The 21,869-nt window shown below is 33.8% G+C and overlaps 2 protein-coding genes across 6 annotated transcripts; one reads left to right on the top strand and one right to left on the bottom strand.

Moving 5' to 3' along the window:
• Positions 1 to 9,659: 9,659 nt before the first annotated feature.
• LOC133688489 (putative pentatricopeptide repeat-containing protein At4g17915) lies at positions 9,660 to 14,385 on the bottom strand. Of its 5 annotated transcripts, none has more exons than XM_062107980.1 (4): positions 12,715 to 14,385; positions 12,213 to 12,607; positions 10,822 to 10,914; positions 9,660 to 10,063 (listed from the first exon to the last, which is right to left on the bottom strand). In XM_062107980.1, the coding sequence occupies exon 1, from the start codon at positions 14,140 to 14,142 to the stop codon at positions 12,778 to 12,780; it is 1,365 nt and encodes a 454-aa protein (XP_061963964.1). In that variant the 5' UTR covers positions 14,143 to 14,385; the 3' UTR covers positions 9,660 to 10,063; positions 10,822 to 10,914; positions 12,213 to 12,607; positions 12,715 to 12,777. The 5 variants fall into 5 exon arrangements, with proteins under 5 accessions (XP_061963964.1, XP_061963965.1, XP_061963961.1 ...); XM_062107981.1 differs by having other exon boundaries at positions 12,213 to 12,601; XM_062107977.1 differs by having other exon boundaries at positions 12,213 to 14,385.
• A 3,369-nt stretch (positions 14,386 to 17,754) lies between these two features.
• On the top strand, positions 17,755 to 19,516 carry LOC133690067 (zinc transporter 8-like). Its single transcript, XM_062110224.1, has 3 exons — positions 17,755 to 18,550; positions 18,708 to 18,857; positions 18,970 to 19,516. The coding sequence occupies exons 1-3, from the start codon at positions 17,939 to 17,941 to the stop codon at positions 19,273 to 19,275; spliced, it is 1,068 nt and encodes a 355-aa protein (XP_061966208.1). The 5' UTR covers positions 17,755 to 17,938; the 3' UTR covers positions 19,276 to 19,516.
• The last annotated feature ends 2,353 nt before the right edge of the window (positions 19,517 to 21,869 follow it).

Raw genomic sequence — 21,869 nt, 5'->3', positions numbered from 1 at the left:
ATACTATAATACACAATCAAATAGGTGGTGTGGTGACCACATGAGCTTTGCCTTGACCTTAAAAGGTGGGCATTATCATTGAATTTAAAATTATTAATAAGATTTGGAATATTTTTTATATATATAGAAATATGAGAGGATTCCAATTGTATTAAGAAAAAAATGTAAAAAACAAATGCATCATTAATTGACTCTGTTATTATATAAAGGGAAAAAAATGAATTTTAGTCTTCTATGATCCTAAGATGATATTTGAAAAAACAAGAGTTATATCACGACAATAAATATTAAGCATTAATAACTCTCACTCTTATAAATATATTAGGTAAGATTACAAAAAAAATAATAGTCAATTCTAAAAAAATTTATTTATCTAAAAAAGTTAAATTTAGACATTGAATAACAAGCATGATTAATTATTATTATTTAATAATAATTAATCAGTGTCTAAGAATAGTATATCAAAAATAAATTTACAGAAATTCATTTAAAATTACAAAAAATCACTTAAATATTATATTAAAGACAAATCTATTTTATATCTTTATTTTTATCTTTCGCTGTTTCAATCATATATGTTTTTATCTTTCAAGTATCTGATTCAGCCTTTACTCTCTTTTTTTCCCCTACTTCTCCACAAGTATTGAAGAAATCAAGTATTGGAGAAATTCTCGTGGAGCCTTCACTTTTGTTTTAGAATTGACCATTGTTTTTTTTTTGTTTGTTAATGTTACCAAATATATTTACAAGAGAGTGAGATTTATTAATGTTTGGTAGTTATTATCACAATATAACTCTTTTATTTTTTATATATATTATCTTATGATTATAGATGACCAAAATTTATTTTTTTATATAATAATAAAGTCAATTAACGATGCATTTTTATTGACTAATAAAATGGCTTGTTGGTTGATACGACGCTGTGCCAAATTCTCTACATGTCTGTGATTGGAGAGGAAATTAACGTGACAGGTCTTATGTGACGAGCATATTTTTTCTTATTGGTGCTGACACGGGCTGTGAGGCGTAGTTGATAAAAAACGGAGCCTGACCTGCATAGCTTGGGTGTGCTGGACAGTGGACAGGACAATTATGTATGCCAGGGGTAAAATTGTCAGTTCCTAGAACAACACGTGGGAGGAAAAGGAGAGAGAAATAGTAAGGGTGGGGGGGCTGGTTGCTAAGCCAGGCGACCCGTTGAGGCCACTGGTTGTTTAAGGGACCGTTTGGGAACGCGGCTGCGGCCGCGTTCTTAAAAAATTTGAAAATTTTTTGTTTTTTTTTTTTGCTAAAATTTAATATGGTTTGTATGTTTTGGATCGTTTTGATGTGCTGATATTAAAAATGATTTTTAAAAAATGAAAAAACATCGTTGGCATGCATTTTGGCACAAAAAGTTATTTGAAAAGCACCCGCAACCACACTGCCAAACACGCTCTAAATACTGATGTGAATACGGATGGAGGAGACCAAGCCTTGCGGGCTGCGGCTCACTGTACAGCAAGTAGACTCAATAAAAAAAACTTATTTTTAAACTCAATAAACACTAACACTGACATATTCTACTTTGATACTCACGGTTTTGATTCTTTAATATTGAGTTTAATATTGTTGAATTTTATAATTTATTTTATATAAGATTTTTTTAGTTTTATAATTCTAATTTGACAAGTTAACTCGGGTTGATTCGAATTGATTTTTGTATTTTTTTAATTAATTTTTTTAATTTCATCATTTAATATTAGATTGATTGAGAATTGAACTTTATATTTTTTTTATTTTTTTATGAGATTATCATAATCTTATGATCTAGATCGCAAGTTTTGTGGATTAACTAGGTTGATTGGTTGATTTTTTTTTATTTTTTTTAAAAAATTATCATTTAATATTAGGTTAATTGATAATTTAACTTTAATTTTTTTAAATTTTTTTTTATAGAGAATTATTCTAATCTCGTAACAGATCAACTCTTGTTGATTTAAGATATATATATTTTTTTAATTTAAATTTTTCTAAACTTAATTTTTTAACCATAAATCGATTAAAAAATAAATTATATAAATATATTTATTAAAAAATGAATATAATCTGGTCACTGGAATCACGGCTGATCCTCGTTGCCTCATTCTTTAAGAAGCGCTGCGCTGAACAGGAGCTCTCACATTCAAAGAAGGAAATTTCAAAAAACCGTACACCATCACCATGACCATGCTTGCTTTTGAAGTGGAAGATAATATATTATAATATAGAAGCAATGTGACGAGTCAAAGAGTAAATGATTTTGCTGAAACGCTTCTCTTCCCTTTCGGCATGAAACTTTAAAATCTTTCTTCAAAGAAGACGAAAGAACTGCATTTTATTTCATAACCCGCATGCGCTCGATTCCCTTACAAAAACCCTATTACTCGATTGGACTCTCCGGAATAGTTATTCATCCTGTTTTTGTTCTTCACAAAACCCTAAATTAGTAGTCTAAAATCATCCTATTATTGATCGATCTTACATTATAAATAAACTTATGGGGGTTCAAAGCTCCATAAATAGTCTTGCATCCCGAGGCAACAAATCTTCTCCTCCTCCTTCTTCTTCCTTTTTATCAAGTCTTACTCTGCTAATACACACAACACATGCAGCCTCGTAAGATTCTTTTTCTTCAGTTCCACTAATGCTAACTTAAACATGATCAAATAATCCCCTTGAATCACACGAGGCTTGCAGCTCAGTGGTCTTGGCAGGCTTTGCCCTGCCTGGACGTCCTGGGTTCGAGTCCTCATATGTACCCGTACTTGAGGGTTTAGCTGCTGTGGTCAATTCGTGTGACTTGTTCTGCCCCCGTCCCGGGTTCGACCTTCTATGTGCACGCCTGTCACCCCCGCGGTGCCTTACATGCTCCTGGGCTTGCAGGATGTCCAGCGAGCCGTGGGGAATAGTCGTGGTGCGCGTAAGCTGACCCGGACACCCCACGTAAATCAAAAAAAAATAATCCCCTTGAATCTTAAAAACAAAAAACAAAAAACTAGCTCTGCAGGTGTTCTAGATGCTCAAGTCTACGTACGCCTCTCAATTCATCACAATCTTACAATTAATCTTGAGAAACAAATATTTGAGAAGAACATCATCTCTCTATATATAAGGTTTTTACCAACCCATCAATATATACATGTGTGTACGTAGTTGACAAGCTCCATATATCAGAGAAGAAAACTCAAATTAAAGCGTATCTAACCCCAGGAAGAATTTTCCACCTGCCCCTCTTTTTGGTTGACGAAGAAGAAGACAATGGGTTCGTTAATTTGCTATGTAGAAAAACAGAGAAGATAATTTTGTAGTCTTCTTTACTTCTATCCCATCAAATTAATTTCTTGTACCAACCTGAGTAGATGAAATATAGATATATAGCTGAGATCTTATCTACCCCTTTTTTTTTAAAAAAAAAAAGGGGGGGGGGGGGGAAATCACATACAAAGGCATGCTAATTATTAACAGGTAGGTTCATGTCGACAATTTATTTTGTAAATATAAACCAGATCTGTCAACAGTGATATTGGTACTGTGACTCCATCCCATGAGAGACTGGTGTAAAGTTTAATAAAAAAGAAAGAAGAAAATAAATAAATCTGGCTCTAAGTCATAATTAGCACATAATTTATTAAATATTAGATAATAATTTTTTTAATATTGAAACCATTGAATCATTCTTAGTTAACTTTCATTCCATAGAAAAACAAACGGTGTAATGTTTAAGAAAATAAAATAAAAATAAATTTTGCACTTGGACATTAAAAAGGTGTTTGATATTATGATAAATATTGTTTATCAGAGTATTTTTTTGCTTGAAAATGCATTGAAAAAATATTTTTTAAAATAATTTTTTGACATTTACACATCAAAACAATCCACAAACATAAAAAAATATTAATTTAAAACAAAATAAATTAAATTTTAATGGAAACCTGGTTGTATCCTCAGTTAAAAAAACATCCCACGACACAAAATTATTTATAAAAAAACTTGAACCATCTATTTGTCTTAGGGTACTGATATAGCTGTTGGCTGTATAAACCATCGTTGACTTGAGAAAACATGTGCATCCAATCGGCAACATTTCTACTACTTAATTAAGGGCAGGAGATAGATGTGTTAGACCCGTTGGCCTCTTTGTAAAATTCAAAGGTAAAAATTCTAACCTGTCAATTTTACGGGACACCTAGCTAGGAGATGGATGTTCAACAATAATGACCATTCACACTCCATTAATTTAATTTAAATTTGATTTTTGTTTTGGAAGATCGATGTTTTTGTGTGTAGGACGGGAGACATACAAGATACCTCAAGGGTATTAGAAGATCATATAAAATTATTTTTAAAATTTTATTTGATAATTTAAGTTTTTAATTTGAAATAGTTTTTTGTTTTTTTTATAGGGAAATTAATTTCCTCCACCCATGAGAGTGCTCTGTATATGGAAAAACTCACAGCATGTTTTTTGGAATTAGTTCTGTCTTTAATTAATTTAATTGCCCGAAATCGATCTATAACTAATGAATTAAGACCAGTTCTTATATATAATCATTGAGAGAGGGAAGTTAATCTCAGCTGTTGTTATGATTAGCGATGTAATTGTGAAGGCAGAAAATAATAATATTAAATATTTATTAACTTGGAATTAATGAATTAAGAAGGTACATGGCTATTTCCCCTCTGACCATAAAAACAAAATTTGCTTCTTTGAAGACTCCAACTCATCACACCCAATGTCACCTACCGACCGCACGCAAAGTCTTCAGCCTTCGTGGCCACCTTGAAGAGATGATCTCATCGTATTCTTGATAGAACCCTAGGAATGTTGCTTCGCGGAACCATGCAACCTGATCAAAAGTATTATCAGGTAGTCTCATTCATGCCCTTGTAAAGCATGGAGATTTTCTAGAAAGCTGCCAAAACTCACGTGCCACATCAATCTGGGAATATCCTCTTAGCAAGAATGAATGGCCGAGATCTCTCCTTCAGTCTTTCTTTGACCATGCTGAACCTCCATAAATACCATCGGCTTAAGCTCATTTTCTTCCATTTCAAACTTCGCCAAGGAAAACACACACGCATATTCATAGTTTATATGTGTGTCATTGTATGCTCTAATTGAACATATAATATAGTTTGCAGGTCTGTATGCTTGAGCGTTTTCTTGTGCTTTAGTTGGGGTCATGAGCGGAATCATGTCCGATAATCCTACCGATTGGTCCCAATTCTATCAACAAAACCTTTCTAACCAAGTCTTACCCCCTATTCGACCCATGTTCCGGGATCGAGTCGCCGATTCCACCACTGTCACCACCACCACCATCAATACGTCAGGTGTCCCGAACCCCATGGGTTCGAGCAATTCTTCCAGCTCAAGTGCTGGACGTCATTTGAGTCCCGAAGGTCGTGTCGCCAAGCCTATTCGTAAGAGGTCTAGGGCTTCAAGAAGAACCCCTACAACATTACTCAATACAGACACCACAAATTTCCGAGCCATGGTGCAACAATTCACTGGTGGTCCTAGTGCACCATTTGCATCAGGGTCACAAATTAATGCAACAAATTTTGGTTTTGCATTAGGTGCTTATCGTCAAGCTCATCATGTTAATCAACCTAGTCCAGTCATGATGCCACCTGCAGGGTATAATTTGCAATATCAGCAGCAGCAGCAGCAATTCCAGCAGCAAAGCCAGCATCCATCATCATACATGTTTTCATTGGGCAACAGTAATATTGGTACTAGCACAACCACCACCACCACCACCACCCCTGGTGATATGTTTTTCCAGAGACTTGGAAACCCCAGAGTACCTACTACAAGTATGGAAGTTTCTGATCAAGGGTTTGGTTCAACAGAAGGAGCTGTCATTTCTTCCCTGGTGGCTCCTCCTTCTAGGCCTCCATCTTCCAGCTCCAATGAGAATAGAAGCAATAGTTTCTTATTCTGAGAGGGACATAAAGATAAAAGTTAGGCACTGACTTGTCCTATGAGACAACCATTGACCAACGTAAATACCATGTTACTAGCTCACACTTTAATTATAGCAATATTGCCTCTCTTTTTTTCTTTCATATTTTTTTTCTTCTTTTCTAGGTTCTAAAATGTGGCAATTATTATTCTATCCAAGTCCGCCACGTGCTTTGTTTCTTAGCATTTGTTTTTTAAATTTTTGTTGTTTTCTTCAACCAGTGAGAATATGCTGTTAATTAATTATGTTTTTTTTGTTTTCAATGCTGTTTGTTTTCAAAAACTATGGGCCGATACAAGGAAAGCATGCCTCTTTTATTGTCATTTGCTATACGTTCACCCGCAAGCTTCCCAAAAAAAAATAAAAATTATAATACTTAATTACTATCTTAAGATTAAAAAAATAAAAATAGTGATAATCAATAAAAGGGATATATCTTCATGCATTTCCTGGTTTTCAAAGCACTGGATCGAATTTACTTCAATTCCAAAGATAAATTTATCTTATTTTTATCTCTTCAATTAAATAGTAATTAAAATCAATTTAAATACATACATAGAGGGCGTGATCAAGATCAATTTAGAAAGTGGTTTCAAAATCTTTGTGCCATTGTGGGCGTGCATGTTTGTACAAGATGTAGCCATTATATATATAATAGTGGCTATTAAATTAATAAGAAAACAGCCTTTCGCATAATTCCAAAAATCCTCCTTTACTCTTTTTTATTACTCTCTAATATTATTTAGTTTTTAACTTAATTAATTTGAGTTGCCTTGACGAAGGGTAATTTTATTAAAAATAATTTTTCCAATAAATCTTTTCATTTTTTTTATCAGTACTTGAAACTCATTTGTAATTTCCAACCTTTAAATAAATGAGACTTTTTGAAAATTAATGATTTCTATATACAGGGAAACATCAATAATTTTCATCAAATCTTGGAAGAGAAATCCAGGAATATATATATATATATATATATATATTTCATACAAACATGTAACTTTATCTTTATGTCGCAATAAATGTGATAAATACTCTTATTCCAAATTGATCAAACAAACTTTTTGTGGATCACTAGCACATGAAGTTAATTTCACAGAAAGAGATTGATTTGGGTGGGAAATGGGAAGAGGGGCTGAATGTGGCGATCATGGGGTCCATTGACATGAAAAGGAGAAGATGCATTTTACCAAGTCAAATTTACACCCTAATCCTTGCTAATTTGAATTGATATGGGTGCCTTTTGATTCACTGAGATTGCATCAATCCCTAATTTGACTAAATGAACATTATTATCTAAACCACCATAGTTTTCAACCTAATTACAATTATTACGTATGTCAATCACGTGGATTGATATTGAATTAGAGGGTAATGATATCATTAGACTTGTAACATTGTTATAAAACACTGATTGGCCTAGCAAGCCGACCTATGATCTGTTTAATCCGAGATCTTGACTGGTTCAGATTGAAGGAAGGAAATAACTTTAATAATTCAGTTAAAATTCCGGGTCGACTTGGTCGATCAGAGCCTGACCCGATTTAAACCATGCTTTTAACCCATTGTTTTTTTTTTAAAATTTTTTATATTGATTCGGGTCGATCTCTCGATCTATGATCCGAACCCAATGAACACCTCAGTCAAACAAGATCGATCGCTTCGCTCCCCAATGCCAAGCCGATCAAGAGAGAGCTTTAGTAAAATAGACAGCAACCGGATGTTACAAGACCTGAGCAATCACGAGATCGAGTTGTAGTCCGCTTCGACTTCCAGTCTCGTTTGTAGATCCTGCTATTAGAATATGAACTTGGTACTGGAAGTGCAACTTCTCTCCTGAATTGGTTTTAAAACTATATTATATATGCCATTTTGTTTACTATAATTGATATTAGAAGGCAATGAAATAATCAGTTTTGATGGAACACCATTGGTAAAAGAATAACATAGAGGAGCTCTCATTCTATTTTCAAATTTGTAAGCATTTATTTTAGTCAATACACATGCTATGTCATCTCATTCGTCATCGATATTAGTGTAATTCATTGAATAAGTTAGTACTTCTTTGACAACCATTCTAGAGAGAGAGAGAGAGGCAAGACAAGTAATTTAACATGGGAACCAGCCATAGGAAACAAAATCCTTCAATTTTGATGCCTAAAATTGTTTTGTCTTGTGTTTGTCTTTGCTTTCCTTTTTAATCATGGCTTAGGCACTGTATAACAGCATATATTTCAATTTGTAATGCAACATCATATTCCAAATTAATAAGAAAAATATATATATATAAAACAATTATACCTGCGGTGCAATCCTATTTCCAAACAAATATTTAATGATGTTTTTTTTTAATATATTCAATAGTATAGGTTGTACCGCAAATTCAATAATACGAGTTGTATCGCAAATATAACCCGATAAATACATGTACAACACATTATAAATTTCAATATTAGTAGGTATCACTTTTGACCCTTGTAATTTGAATACTCATGGAAAGATTAGATTCCTCCATGGAATCTGATCATTCAGCACAATTGAATACTACAATCACATGGGAGAAAATGATATAAACATGAGCATGGCCTCAATCATCAATTGAATTTGACTAATACAATTGACCATTTGAAAGCACCCAAGGCGTCCTTGGATAGATACATTAAGAAGAAATGAATATATGCTGGCTGGCTGGCTGCCTAACAAAAACAAAAAAGGGCATAAATTAATGAGAATTTATCTTTTTTATTTTTATTCCTTGACGAATGGAGACCTAAATGTGCTTAAAGTGGAAGGTGAAAATGAACATGTTTGTCTTGGATTAGAGAGTAAATTAGGCGACAAGAGGGGCTCCTTGAAGTTATGTTTCTCACTTCTATGGCACAAGAACGAAGGGTCCCTTCAACTTTTTTCCTCTCACTAGCTACTGGTTAATTACAACTTGGAAGTAACTTTCTTGTTTGTCACTTTCAAGAATCTGGGCAGTTAATTAATGTGCCTTTTCTTGGTCCCTTTGGCTCTTGCTTGAGGTCATATATGAATCTTTTGTTTTTTCACGATGAGAGAGCTAAAATCATTTAAACCCACAAAAAAAAAGTAAAAAATAATAATAATTCAGGTGGATTCATTGTATGAACATGCAAAGTTTTGTGTGATTCCATTGCAAGTGTTCCTTAAAAGATCTATTTACTTAAAAATATTTTATTTAATAACAAAGGGATCAAAACCCTATTAAATCCTCTAACAAAATTGTTAAATGGTTATTTCAATGAGTCCTCGTATTATTACTGGCTGTTAAAGTGAGTCCCTATACTAATAATTGATTTGATCCACGTGGACAAGCTTGAAATAGAAAAGATAGAGACAGTACTTAGTAATAAAAAGAAAACACGTCTCTTGTATTTTTTTATTTTGAAAATAAAAAAAAATTCATTTTAAAATTATCCGATCGACAAATTTATTTTAGGTAACTATCTATTCAACCAAACACATTTATCTTTTTCTATATCTATCTTTTATATTCTGAAACATCAACTAACACAATTCTAGTGAACACTTCAGTAGCTTACGCAGGCAACAAGAGAAAGCTTGCAAGACTTCCAGAATGTTACAGCTCCTGTTGCATCGATTATGGGAAAATGCAACAAAAAACAAAAGGGAACACAAAAATGAAGGAATTTTAATTACATTGAGGACAATATTATTGTTCACGGTGAAATTACTATGCTACAAAAGAATTCCCGATCAAAGTGACTCGCCTGGAAATTGATTAGTGAGTGAGAAGGGTACACCGTGGCCGCATAACTGGATTGAGTGAGATTTAAATGGTGTCTGGAATACGATGGCTCAAAACAAACAGCGCGCAAACAATATTTTCTACTTTATCAACCTGTTGTGTTAAAGGAGTGATGGAGTTTGTTGCGGCAGCATTAACCAGTGGTGAAAGGGATTGAAGCTCAACAGTTCAGAGGTCTGATGAGTTATCTAGCTGGGAAACTATGGATCAGAAGCAACTTTCATGCACATAGCATTTCCTCCAAAGATTCACAACCTTTTTTCATCAAATATTCTACCTGCCATCCAGAAAATAAGTAAACGAGTAAAAATGATGCGCAAAAGATCTAAGAGTAGAAATTGGCAAAACTGAAGATAACTTCTTTATTAAGTGTAGATCACATATTGCATCACCAGCTAAGTGCTCATCCTTGGAATCTTAACCAATATATGTCAAGACAGGAAGGTAGATTTGCAACCCCCAAGCACCCTAACAAAGAAAAAAAGAGAGAAAGAACAAGGTACAAATTAAATTCGATCATTGGGCTATCCATCATTGAAAGCTAGTCCTTCTTTGTTGTTGGATGACCAGCTAAGACCTCAAAATGTACTCCCAAAGTCCATTCCAGAAATATTTGATCAGAGGAAGCCCAGAAAAGTGCCAACGGAAACTAAAACCCTTCACATTGTTGTCTCCCCTCTTTCTCACTGAAGGACATCTCCACTGGTAAAAACTCAGTTCTACAGGTTGTGCATATTTTGTACCAGATAGCAACATCTGTGAATCCCAGATGGGACCCACAAATACTGATATCTGAACAGAAGGTGGAGTCAAGAAAATTTGGCCCATTGCAACTAAGCCTTGCCATTTTCTGTTTGCCAGGTAACGTTGATCATAAGATCTGTATGAACAACATCTCAACTTCTCACAGCTCTAAGAAAATTTTCCCTAGTTATTGCTAGAGGAACAAGATTGTTCGGTGCATAGTTCAAATAATGTGAATGACATGGAATATTGATAAAACAGAGACTGCATGTGAAACTTGTGCTGATGTACCTTCATGTCAATAAGTTGAATCAACGTAGCCCATCTGCAAATTGTTACACACCATAAATCATATTTAAGTCATGCAGGTATTGCCCGGCAGTCCTGCATCACCAAGCAGCTTGAGATGTTATAAAATCATTCATAGGACATGAGAAATTAGAAAGATAAACACAAATGTAATTGAGCATTATTCAGTGAATAACCCGGGTACATGATGTCAAAGAAACTAGTAAATTGAGAGGCACAAATGTAAATGTATCTTTGTATGCAGGCTAGTTTAGTTAGCAAGCAGATTGGCTGATCTAAAATTCCACAAGAGTTCCATCTATGAAAAAGTAGAGCAGTGACAAAGGAGGAAGTCGTCTTTGAAGTTTGAACTACTGCATAGTGATATAAGACTATAGAGGTGATATTAGACAACACTTCTTAGACACGTCCCAGATAGTAATCTTTCCTTGTTTATCTACTCTGAGAGTTGTCGTTTCCTGAATACTGCACTAGATCTACATTCATCAGAAGTTCCCTAAGCCTCAGCCATATACTCATACAACAATAGAAGTCTTAATTACCACGTGTTTCTTTATTCTTTATATTTGGTACCATTGAAATGAGAAAACCTCGATGATTGTTGCCATTAAATACAGAGCTGATTCTCTTATCAATTTTCATCTTTGTCATGGAAGTTCACTCTAACCATACTTGAATCCTAAAACTTTGAACCCTGTGGTCTGTAACTTAATCCAAAAAAACACCAGCTCACAATGAAACCACACGGACAGATTATCAAATGCTACACCAAAAAAATAAAAAAGAAAAAGATACAGCATGCATGTTGAGCATAATTTTGCCACAAGTAATAGTGGACTGTTTAGAATGTTCTGAAATTTCAGAAATAGTTACACTGAATGAGTAAATGGATTTTTTTTTTTATGTATATGTTAGAGAATAATATAAATTTTATATTGAGATCTCATTTAACAACTTAAGCTATTGGGTTGAATTGATTTTTTGATATGGTATCAAACCCTTGTTGACCAAATGGTTATGAATTTAAATCTCATCACCTCTATTCTAATTAATAAAATTAAGAACAAGTAATACGGGTCTGTGCAAGTCTCAAGCCTAAATGACTTATAAAAGATGGCAAAAATTCCAAGAAAATTTGAAGTTTCAGAAAAAGATGAACATATTTTGTTCTGCAAGGAAATCACTGCATTGGTTACATTAAAATAACATTCACTTGATATGGTAAAGTTCCTTTAGACTGGTTCCCAACAATATAAGCAAAAAACAAATCAAGTTTTTTCAACTTACAGATAGAGCGTACAATCAAGTTTATCATTAAACTTGAACTCAAAAGAAGTCCAACAATATCATCATTGACATATAAAGAGTTTCACCTGTGAGATCACCAAAAAACTGTCATGTGTTTGTTCTTCTGTCATCCATCAATGTTTGCATGGTTGGTAATATGTCCTTTCTTCAGCAAGAGTAGATTAGGCCAAACATGCTCTAGTCAAGAGCAATGTTACAATGGTGATACATGAATAATATTCATTTTCCATTACAACAATATCATCATTGACATATAAAGAGTTTCACCTGTGAGATCACCAAAAAACTGTCATGTGTTTGTTCTTCTGTCATCCATCAATGTTTGCATGGTTGGTAATATGTCCTTTCTTCAGCAAGAGTAGATTAGGCCAAAAATGCTCTAGTCAAGAGCAATGTTACAATGGTGATACATGAATAATATTCATTTTCCATTACCCTGCTTCAATAGACCAATCTGTATCTTTTTACAATAGTTCTTATTAGCCAAAAAAGTGTTCTTGTTGGAGCTCCAAAGATAACTGTGAATGTTTACATTTCTACTTTAACAAAAGTGGCATTTGCATTTACCTTGTAAATGACCAATAAATTGAATGAGTTTCACCAGAAAAATGTTCCAACTCCATAGTGAACCTAAACAACTGCAGAAAGAGCCAATTTAATTTCTGATTTAAGTCTCTTTGCTTCTCTTTGATGACCAGAATGACGAAGACAATCAAAAACCGCACGCTTAGCAGATGGGAGTATTCTCGTGCCACTTCTTACACAAGAGAGCAAGAGCTTGGATGCACAACGGAACCTTCCAACCTTGCAAAGATTGTGAATCAAGGAGGAGTAGGTAAAAGAATCCCTCATATCCATTGAATCAAAGATTTTAAAAGCATAATCAATCCGATCAGCTTTACAACACCTATCAACCATGGTGTTTAAAGCAACCAAGTTTGAATTGAAACCCGCTACATTCATATACTCCATGGCGCCCTCAACATCACCTTCCTCACACAACCCATTCATCAGAATCGTGTTTGTATACTCATCACGTTCAAAACCTTCCTTTTCCATTTTATCAAGTACTCCATGTGCCATTTCCAACTTACCACCTTTACAATACAAATTAATGAGTGTATTATAAGATGCCATATCAAGACCAATGTCAGTGTTCACCATCCGCTCCATATAATGACTTGCTTCTTCAATCCTACAAGTCTTGACCAAAGCACCAACAACTGTGCAATATGCAAAACCGTCAAAGGTATATCCCTTATCAATCATCTCTTCAAATATCTCAAGCCCTTGTTCAAACCTCCTAGATCTAAAGCAACACCTCATGACTGTAGTATACGTTATAACATTTGGAACAAGTCCAGATGCACCAAGCTCCTTGAGCATCCACCTAGCTGTCTTCAATTTCCAAGCTTTACACAACCCATTAATAAGAATATTATAAGTAACCAATGAAGGAACAAACCCATGTCTCTTTAATTTCCTAAACAACATGAGCGCATTCTCCACAAAACCACACTTGCAAAGCCCATTAAGCATAGTATTATACGTAGCTTGAGAAGGTGATAAATAACAAAGTATAATATCCGTAAATACCCGATATGCGTCATCAGGTCTTTCTAGCTTAAAAAAACAATGCATCAAAGTATTATAACTCCAAATATCAGGTTTTATCCCCAACTCAAGCATTTCTTCAAACAAATCCATACAATTCGACAACAAACAATGCCTCATGGCACCAGCAATCAAAGAATTGTAAGTAACAATATCAGGTTTTATACTGGCTTCTTTCATTCTATCAAGTACTGAATAAGCAGCATCAAAACTAACAAAACGAGAGTAAGCATTGATCAATGTATTGTAAGTAACAACATCAGGCAAAACACCTAGTCTTACACCATCAATAATCACAGTTTCTGCTCTTTGTAAATGCTTGGCTTTGCAAAAAGAAGCTATACAAATATTCAAGAATCTAGTCGATGATCTACTGACCATTACTAATTATCCAATGGAACCCAATTACACGAAGTGGCGAGATTTGCATACCAATAACAATTGTTGCCTGAAAAGTCTCAAACTCTCAAAAAAATCTTGCTGCTAAGACAAGAGAGTTTCAAACTTCGATGTAAATCTTGTTGTTCCTTTTGGACAATGAAGCGTTGGCACTGCACCCAGAAGGTGTTTGTGTTTTTGTCCTGGTTTGGTGTTGAAACAAGGGCCAATTCAGTGGAAGATGCAAAGAGCTCTGCAATAAGGTGAGTACTATGGACTAGCCCGGCTTCAAGCTGTGAAGATTTCATGGACTGAGCTTTAGCCCAACAATTTGATAAATGGGCTTTGATGTTTTAGTCCATTGCACCATTCTCCTTCTCCTTCTTCTTTTTTCAGCCTATAATAATAACTATGGGCTAGTGGCCTAGTGCCTCTACTTCGCTTGTGAGTCGGTATTATTTTTTAATAAAATATTTAGATATCATAAATGTATTTAAAAAAACTAATTTAATAACTTTGATTATATTTCCAATAAACTAAATACATTGACGCTATTTGAATTATATAGGAAAAGGAGATAAGGATAACAAACCAGAAAATATACATAAAAAAACCGATCAATAAAAACAAAACCAAAAAAAACACTATTAACCTGGATTTAATAACAAAATTAAAAACAATAAATTTTTTATAAAAAAATTAAGAAGAAAATTCATAAGAATAAGTATCAAATTGAAAACATCAATGAATAATAAAAAAAACTTGAACATGTAGAATTTTTCAATGTTATTTTTAATATGAAAAATCATAAATATAAACTGAAAAAATTATACACGCATCCAATATTTAATATCACAATACATGTCATTTACCTGGTTGTGTTTAATGAATTTATTTATGAAAATCAATTTGTAATAGATATTGACACACACATAAAATTTATTGAATAAAATAAAAAGAAAAAAAATATGCAAGGCTGCACATATTAAAAATATTATAAAAAATAAATATTTAATCTATATAAAAAATTACAGATAAATCATACTAACCTCTGAAAAAATTAAACACACCCAATAATTGTTTCAAAAAAGGCTAAAAAACCAAAAACAAAATCATAAAGAAGGTTATCAATTAAAACATAAATTTTAAAAATATTTTAAAAAAACACATATAAAAAAACAATTAAATTTTTTTTTTAAAAAAGGAATGAGGCTAGGTGATGCCGACCTTGGTAAGCTAGGCCTAGCGCCTCCTGTCCCAATCAAGAAAAGACCCACATGTGGACCTTTAATTTTTTTAAAAAAATTTAATGAGGTGGGCAATGTGTTGTTCGCCCCAACTGGTTGGAAAAAAAATATATGATGTGCTGTCTAGAAATCCTAAAATTCAGCCATTAGCATGCCCAGAAAAACAAGGTTCTATTTTATTTTAATCGAAGAATTCATTTTCAATTCATTTTGACCCAAAACACCCATGAAGCATCCTAGAAACCTTATTAAACCAATCTATATTCTCCAAAAACACAAAAATCGATCGAAAACCCAAAATCAACTCGAAAACAAAAATCTTCCTGAGTTTAGATTTTTTTTCCAAGGTAAAAAACACATAATCTTAACTCCCATCATCATATAAAACCATTTGACATAGAAATTAATTGTTTTGGTGGTCTAAATCTTTTCCAACAACAGGCTTTTCTCTATAAGTCGGAATCCATTGACCTCATCTTTCCCCTCCAGCAAAAAAAAAAAAAAAACTAAGAAAAGAGGAAAATGATGTTTGGTGTTAAAATGTATTTTTTTTAATTATAAAGACCGATTACTTAATAGATTAAGAAGATGAGGAATGTAAATGAACTTTTCAAATAAATTTCAAACCTGTTGCCTATGTTATCCATTTTTATCATTTCAGTTTTTTATTTTTCAATTCAACCCTCACTCTTTAAAAAATTATGCAATCTAACTCTAATTTGGGCTCAAAAGAGCTTAATTGTGGAAAACAAATTCGAGGATCAAATTAAAATTTAAAAAACTCCTCTGCTACGAACCATAGTGAATTATGAGATGGTGAATAGTGAAAAACACTACAATATTTTAGTTTTTGTTAATAAATGTCTTTTTTTTTCTATATAAAAAAATCAAAGTAAATATATCCATGGCAACGAACGATATATAGTATAATCTAAATAAATCAATATTAGATAAATCAATACCCTTGATTTAATAATAGTTGTGCTGGGATTTAAATTTGAAGTTTAAATAATATCTCCATAAATTAATAAATTTTGATGTTATTTATGGCACTTTTAATGTATAAAGGTATAACTATATTTTATTATCACAACCATTTGCGTTGATCGAAACGGATGGTGGAATTTCACAAGAATTCAATCAACTATTGATTTTGCTGTGAATTATAGCCAAACCATCTGGGACCATAAGTTGGATCATTCTGGCATTTTATAAAGCTTAAAGTTAATAATTAGGTAAATTTTTAATGGGATGGGAACGCGGTGACCTTAAAAAATAAGACACGGGACTTGACCCATTAAGGGACAGGATTCTCCGGAGCACAAGACAGGGACCCTACATGATGAGATACAGAGGGTAGGGTCGCCATCAGTTTAAGGATTGTTGTATCCAAGGTTGTATTGATTTTATCTTTTGGCAAAGCAAGGTCCGTTACTTTAAGGATTGTTCTATCCAAGGTTTCTTTGGAGCAGTAACAGCACGTGGTAGAATTCCAATACGTTCCAAACACAATTCCTATATATTTTATGCCAGCTAGATTACAGCTGGCCCATGTGGAAGACACTTCAATATAAATATTTCCACATAATTTGTTTTTATTTAAATGAGCTGCACGTTATATTTTTTATTTAACAAATGTTCGATTATCCACTTGACGTTAGACTCTCGAAGGCCTTAATTAAAAAATAAATTTAAGCTTCTGCAATACGTGGAAGAATTCCAATACGTTATATTTAAGCTTCTCATGAGTACTGCTATATATATATATATATATATATATATATATATATAGAGAGAGAGAGAGAGAGAGAGAGAGAGAGAGAGAGGGAGAGGAGTACTCCTACTATATATAACAGATATAATTAGGCAAATTAGAGAATATATCAGGGAGTAGTTTGGCAATCAAAAGATGCCTTTAATTAATTTGTACGCTAGTGAAATAAATCACGAGAGTACAATAGCAAAGAAAAAAATAAAAAATAAAAAATAAAAAAATCACTTGATAAAGTCAACAATATCCATCCTAGTTAAAAAAGAAAAAAAAATCAAGACTAAATTCCAATATATATAATAATGTCAATGGGAATAATCAGCTTGCTTGCGAATGCATGCGATAAAAGATCATGGAAATATTCTCTTATATTTTAAATATTTAATCGTGCGCAGAAATGTAAGCTGCCGACTGTAGTGTAGTAAAACATTTCATTATGTGGTCATTAGGACAGGACAATTACCTGTTTAACCCTGCATTTCTCATCAATTCACTCACCCTATACCATAACAAACAAGATATATTTTCATACCCCCTTGGTAATTCACCTCCCTCCATGTAAATATTTGTCCTAGTTTTAAAAAAAAATCGAAAATTCATGATTCCATCCGAATAGTGTACAGCAATTTATAACGAGTAAGAGAGGGAATCACATTACTCTGTATGAATCAAATTACAATAGCAATATTTTCACACAGAATCTACCTCAAGAACTGCCTGCCTCCATCTTCGATCCCTTTTCCTTCACTTTGCTAACAATTCTTCTCTTGATCCCATCACCATGCAGAATTTTATCAAATTTTATTTAACCTTCATTTGCTTGCTTCTACTACTCCCTGCTCTTGCTTTAGGAGAATGCACATGTGATGCAGGAGGAGGAGGAGAAGACAGAAATAAATCTGAGGCCTTGAAATACAAAGCCGTAGCAATTGCTTCTATCCTTTTTGCTGGTGCAGTTGGAGTCTGTCTTCCAATTCTTGTAAAAACTATCCCTGCTCTTAGCCCTGAAAAGAATATTTTCTTCATCATCAAAGCTTTTGCAGCCGGTGTTATATTGTCGACAGGCTTTATTCACGTGCTTCCTGATGCTTTTGATAGCTTGACATCGCCATGCCTTAGTGAAAATCCTTGGGGTAACTTTCCCTTCACGGGGTTCGTGGCAATGGTGTCGGCGATTGGGACTTTAATGGTGGATTGTCTTGCAACTTCTTATTTTACTAGGTTTCACCTCATCAAGGCTCAATCAGAGGAGAGTGGGGATAAGGAGAAGGCAGCAGTAGAGGCTCATGAGGGTCATGTTCATACTCATGCAACTCATGGCCATTCTCATGGCATAGTGGATAGTTCAGGTTCTGGTCCATCTCAGCTTATTCGCCATCGGGTTATTACACAGGTAATTGTTTCTCTCTTTCATTACGAAGGAGAGGCTCAAACCCAACAACTTTTAGAGGAGAGGACATGCATGCACTTGTCATTGTTATTTTTTTTCTTCTTAATTTAAAGATTTACTACACTGTAGGATACTTAATTTATGTTTGTGTTTTTCTTAGGTTTTGGAGTTGGGAATTGTGGTGCACTCTGTGATTATAGGAGTTTCTTTAGGAGCTTCTGAAAGTCCCAAGACAATAAGACCTCTAGTGGCTGCCCTAAGCTTTCACCAATTTTTTGAGGGTATGGGACTCGGTGGATGCATTACTCAGGTAAAGGCATAGCCTTGTTTCTAACTATATATGCTACCTTTTTTATATAGTCTAAAATTGAATATTTTCTCTAAATAAGTGTCAATCAATACACTTGTATTTATGTTTCTAGGCGAAATTCAAGACCAGATCTATTGTGATTATGGCACTCTTCTTCTCTCTAACAACCCCAGTTGGCATTGCAATTGGCATAGGCATAGCAAATGTCTATAATGAGAGCAGTCCTAATGCTCTTATTGTCGAAGGAATTTTCAATGCTGCATCAGCTGGTATCCTAATCTACATGGCACTTGTGGATCTTCTGGCAGCTGATTTTATGCATCCAAAAGTGCAAAGTAATGGAGCACTTCAATTTGGGGTTAATGTTTCTCTTCTTCTAGGAGCTGGTTGTATGTCTCTCGTTGCCAAATGGGCTTGAAGCTTTAGCTATCTAAAGTCCCTTTTCTCCTGCTTTTCCCTTGTTTTTTTTCCTTTAAAATCTTGTACTGATATGATTGACTTAACTTTGGCTCGATGAAGATAGAGAAAGTCCCTTTGCCCACCAATTTCTTGGTGCTGTAAATGTCATCTCTCTTTCATTCTTTTCATTGTCTTGGATTAAAAATTTGGCCAATTTTCATAATCGAAAGAGTTGTATGTGGTTTTCATTGTCTTGAAAATCTTGTACTGATATGATTGCGTTGCAAATTGTTTTACAAAAGAGTTTTTCAATTAAAAAAAGGCTTTCTTTAGTCTTGTGGGCTTGCTCATTGGTGACGATCTATGCTCGATCATCCATGAATTCATGGAGTGTCTGTTTTTGTGATTTAATTAAAATAAAAAAAATGTTAAATTGATATTTAATGATTTAAAGAGGCATGTTCGCTCTACACAAGATCAACAAATTGAGAATGGAATGTTGCCTATTAGATAATGTGAAAAGCAAGTACATTTTATTCATGGCGTGCTGTCTAGCATATCTTGAATCATACGATCTCTGTGTACGAGGATCCACCCTTCATTAAAGCCTTCCTACAGATCTACTTTGTGCATTAAATCAATGTTGTCTTCCTACATCTCCTTCACTCCCTTTTCCTAATTCCCTTCGCTAACAAATCTTTTCTCGATTCAATTTGAAGGTTAAATATAATTTATTAGCACAGTGAAGGACAAGGGATTGAAGATGTAGGCAGACCGTGTTGTTATATATAGAGGAGTTTTTGAGGCAGATCCTAGTAAAGGCATAGCTTTGTTCCTAACAATATATGTTACCTACCTATTTTTTTAAATAGTCTAAAACTGAAATTTTTCAGCAAGAGTAGATTACGCCAAACATGCTCTAGTCAAGGGCAATGTTACAATGGTGATAAATGAATGATATTCATTTTCCATTACCCTGCAGTGCATTTTTGTGCTTTGCGAAATGTAGTATATATATGTAATCCAAGCCTCATCCGCATCAAGTTTTGGTAGCTTGGAAATTGTCCCAAGAATGCACAGAGACAGGGTGATTTGCACACCTTAAAATTAAGAGAATTCATAAGAAAATACAATCACAACTATTATTTTTTCTAAATACTTTCCTTGAAGTTTCTGAACTTTGATTGTGTTGGCTTGTTTTAGTGAGAAAGTCGCTATTCCCAAATACAAACAGAACATTACATTTCAAGGACCAACTGCAATTGTATGGAATGACACTGCAAAATCTTCCAATTATGGAACGTTTTATAGCGGTTCTGTTCAAGTTTTTTCTAACAACTAATTCGTTGCTAAGAACATAAGCTTCATGGTAAGACATGGCTCAGCAACATTAAAAATCACATTGTCTCATGAGAAGAAGTAGTAACGTTTTCCTTTTTCAAGCTACAATGTTGCACCAATAATTCCAAGCCCTGATGATATTGGAGCGCAAGCAGTGGCAATTAGAATATCTGGAGACCAAGCTGTTTTCTTGGGCTGTGGATTCTTCGGAGCACAAGACAGGGACCCTATACACGATGATATATAGAAGGTCCCCATTACTTTAAGGATTGTTATATCCAAGGTTCTATTGATTTCATCTTTGGCAATGCAAGGTCACTGTATGCGGTGAGCTAATTTCCATCTGAAGCAAGACTGATCATGCTATTTCATTCTTGATTTCACTAGCATAAGATTCGTAAGCATGCACATGCATACTATGAAACTGATGAGTTGAGAAATTACACTTCCTAATATATAATTATGAGAGATTAATCACCATGCTCAAAGTCAAAGAAAGATAAAAGGGGTGGTCTTGCAATATACTGAGTTGAACGCACGTAAAATTCTATATTGTTAACATGTGATAGAATCATAGCAGAGGGACTGCAAAAAAAAAAAAATATATATCCAAAATAAAAGTTTTAGATAAATAAAATAAAGAGTAGAAGATTCACCTTAAGAAAATATCAGGAGTAAAAAAAACAAAATGTGTGATTAATCTGACAAGAAATTATCACATGTTGATTCCTCCTTTATCTAATATTAAAACTCCGACAAACTTTAAATTTTATTAACCTAAATCCTAGTTGATATTAAACTTCAACAAAGATTTCTACAGAATTGCCAGCTGATTTTTATGGCAAATAATCCAGTGGCTCTAAGAGCCAAAGGCATAAATGGAGCAGTAACTGCACATGGTAGAACTTCCAAGGATGAGAACACTGGCGGAGGCACAAGAAGAATATGGCAAAGGTATCTACCTTCTACTAACTACTTTTTGTTAATTTGGTAATCAACTAATATTTTTGAATTTTTGAATTTACGGACTATATTTTATATGGAAATATACTCTCTCTTCTTTATCAAAGAAAAAATAATCTAAATGCACAGCAAATGGAGCTGGCGGCGAGCAAGAGAATGGAGACGCAGTTGAGATGGCAAAGGAGGAGCGGAGCACAAAGAAGAAAAGACAGTGAAAAGGGCAAAGAAATTTAGTTTAAAGTTTAAATTCATTGCCAAGGATGTGCTGATAAAATCTTGTATGTCTTGAAAGGTTTTGAAGGTAACTAC

Source organism: Populus nigra, chromosome 3, assembly GCF_951802175.1.
Source record: "Populus nigra chromosome 3, ddPopNigr1.1, whole genome shotgun sequence".
In the NCBI taxonomy this organism is placed as follows: domain Eukaryota; kingdom Viridiplantae; phylum Streptophyta; class Magnoliopsida; order Malpighiales; family Salicaceae; genus Populus; species Populus nigra.
The sequence above is the reverse complement of the archived record's forward strand: the minus strand, read 5'-3'. Positions and strand labels throughout refer to the sequence as shown.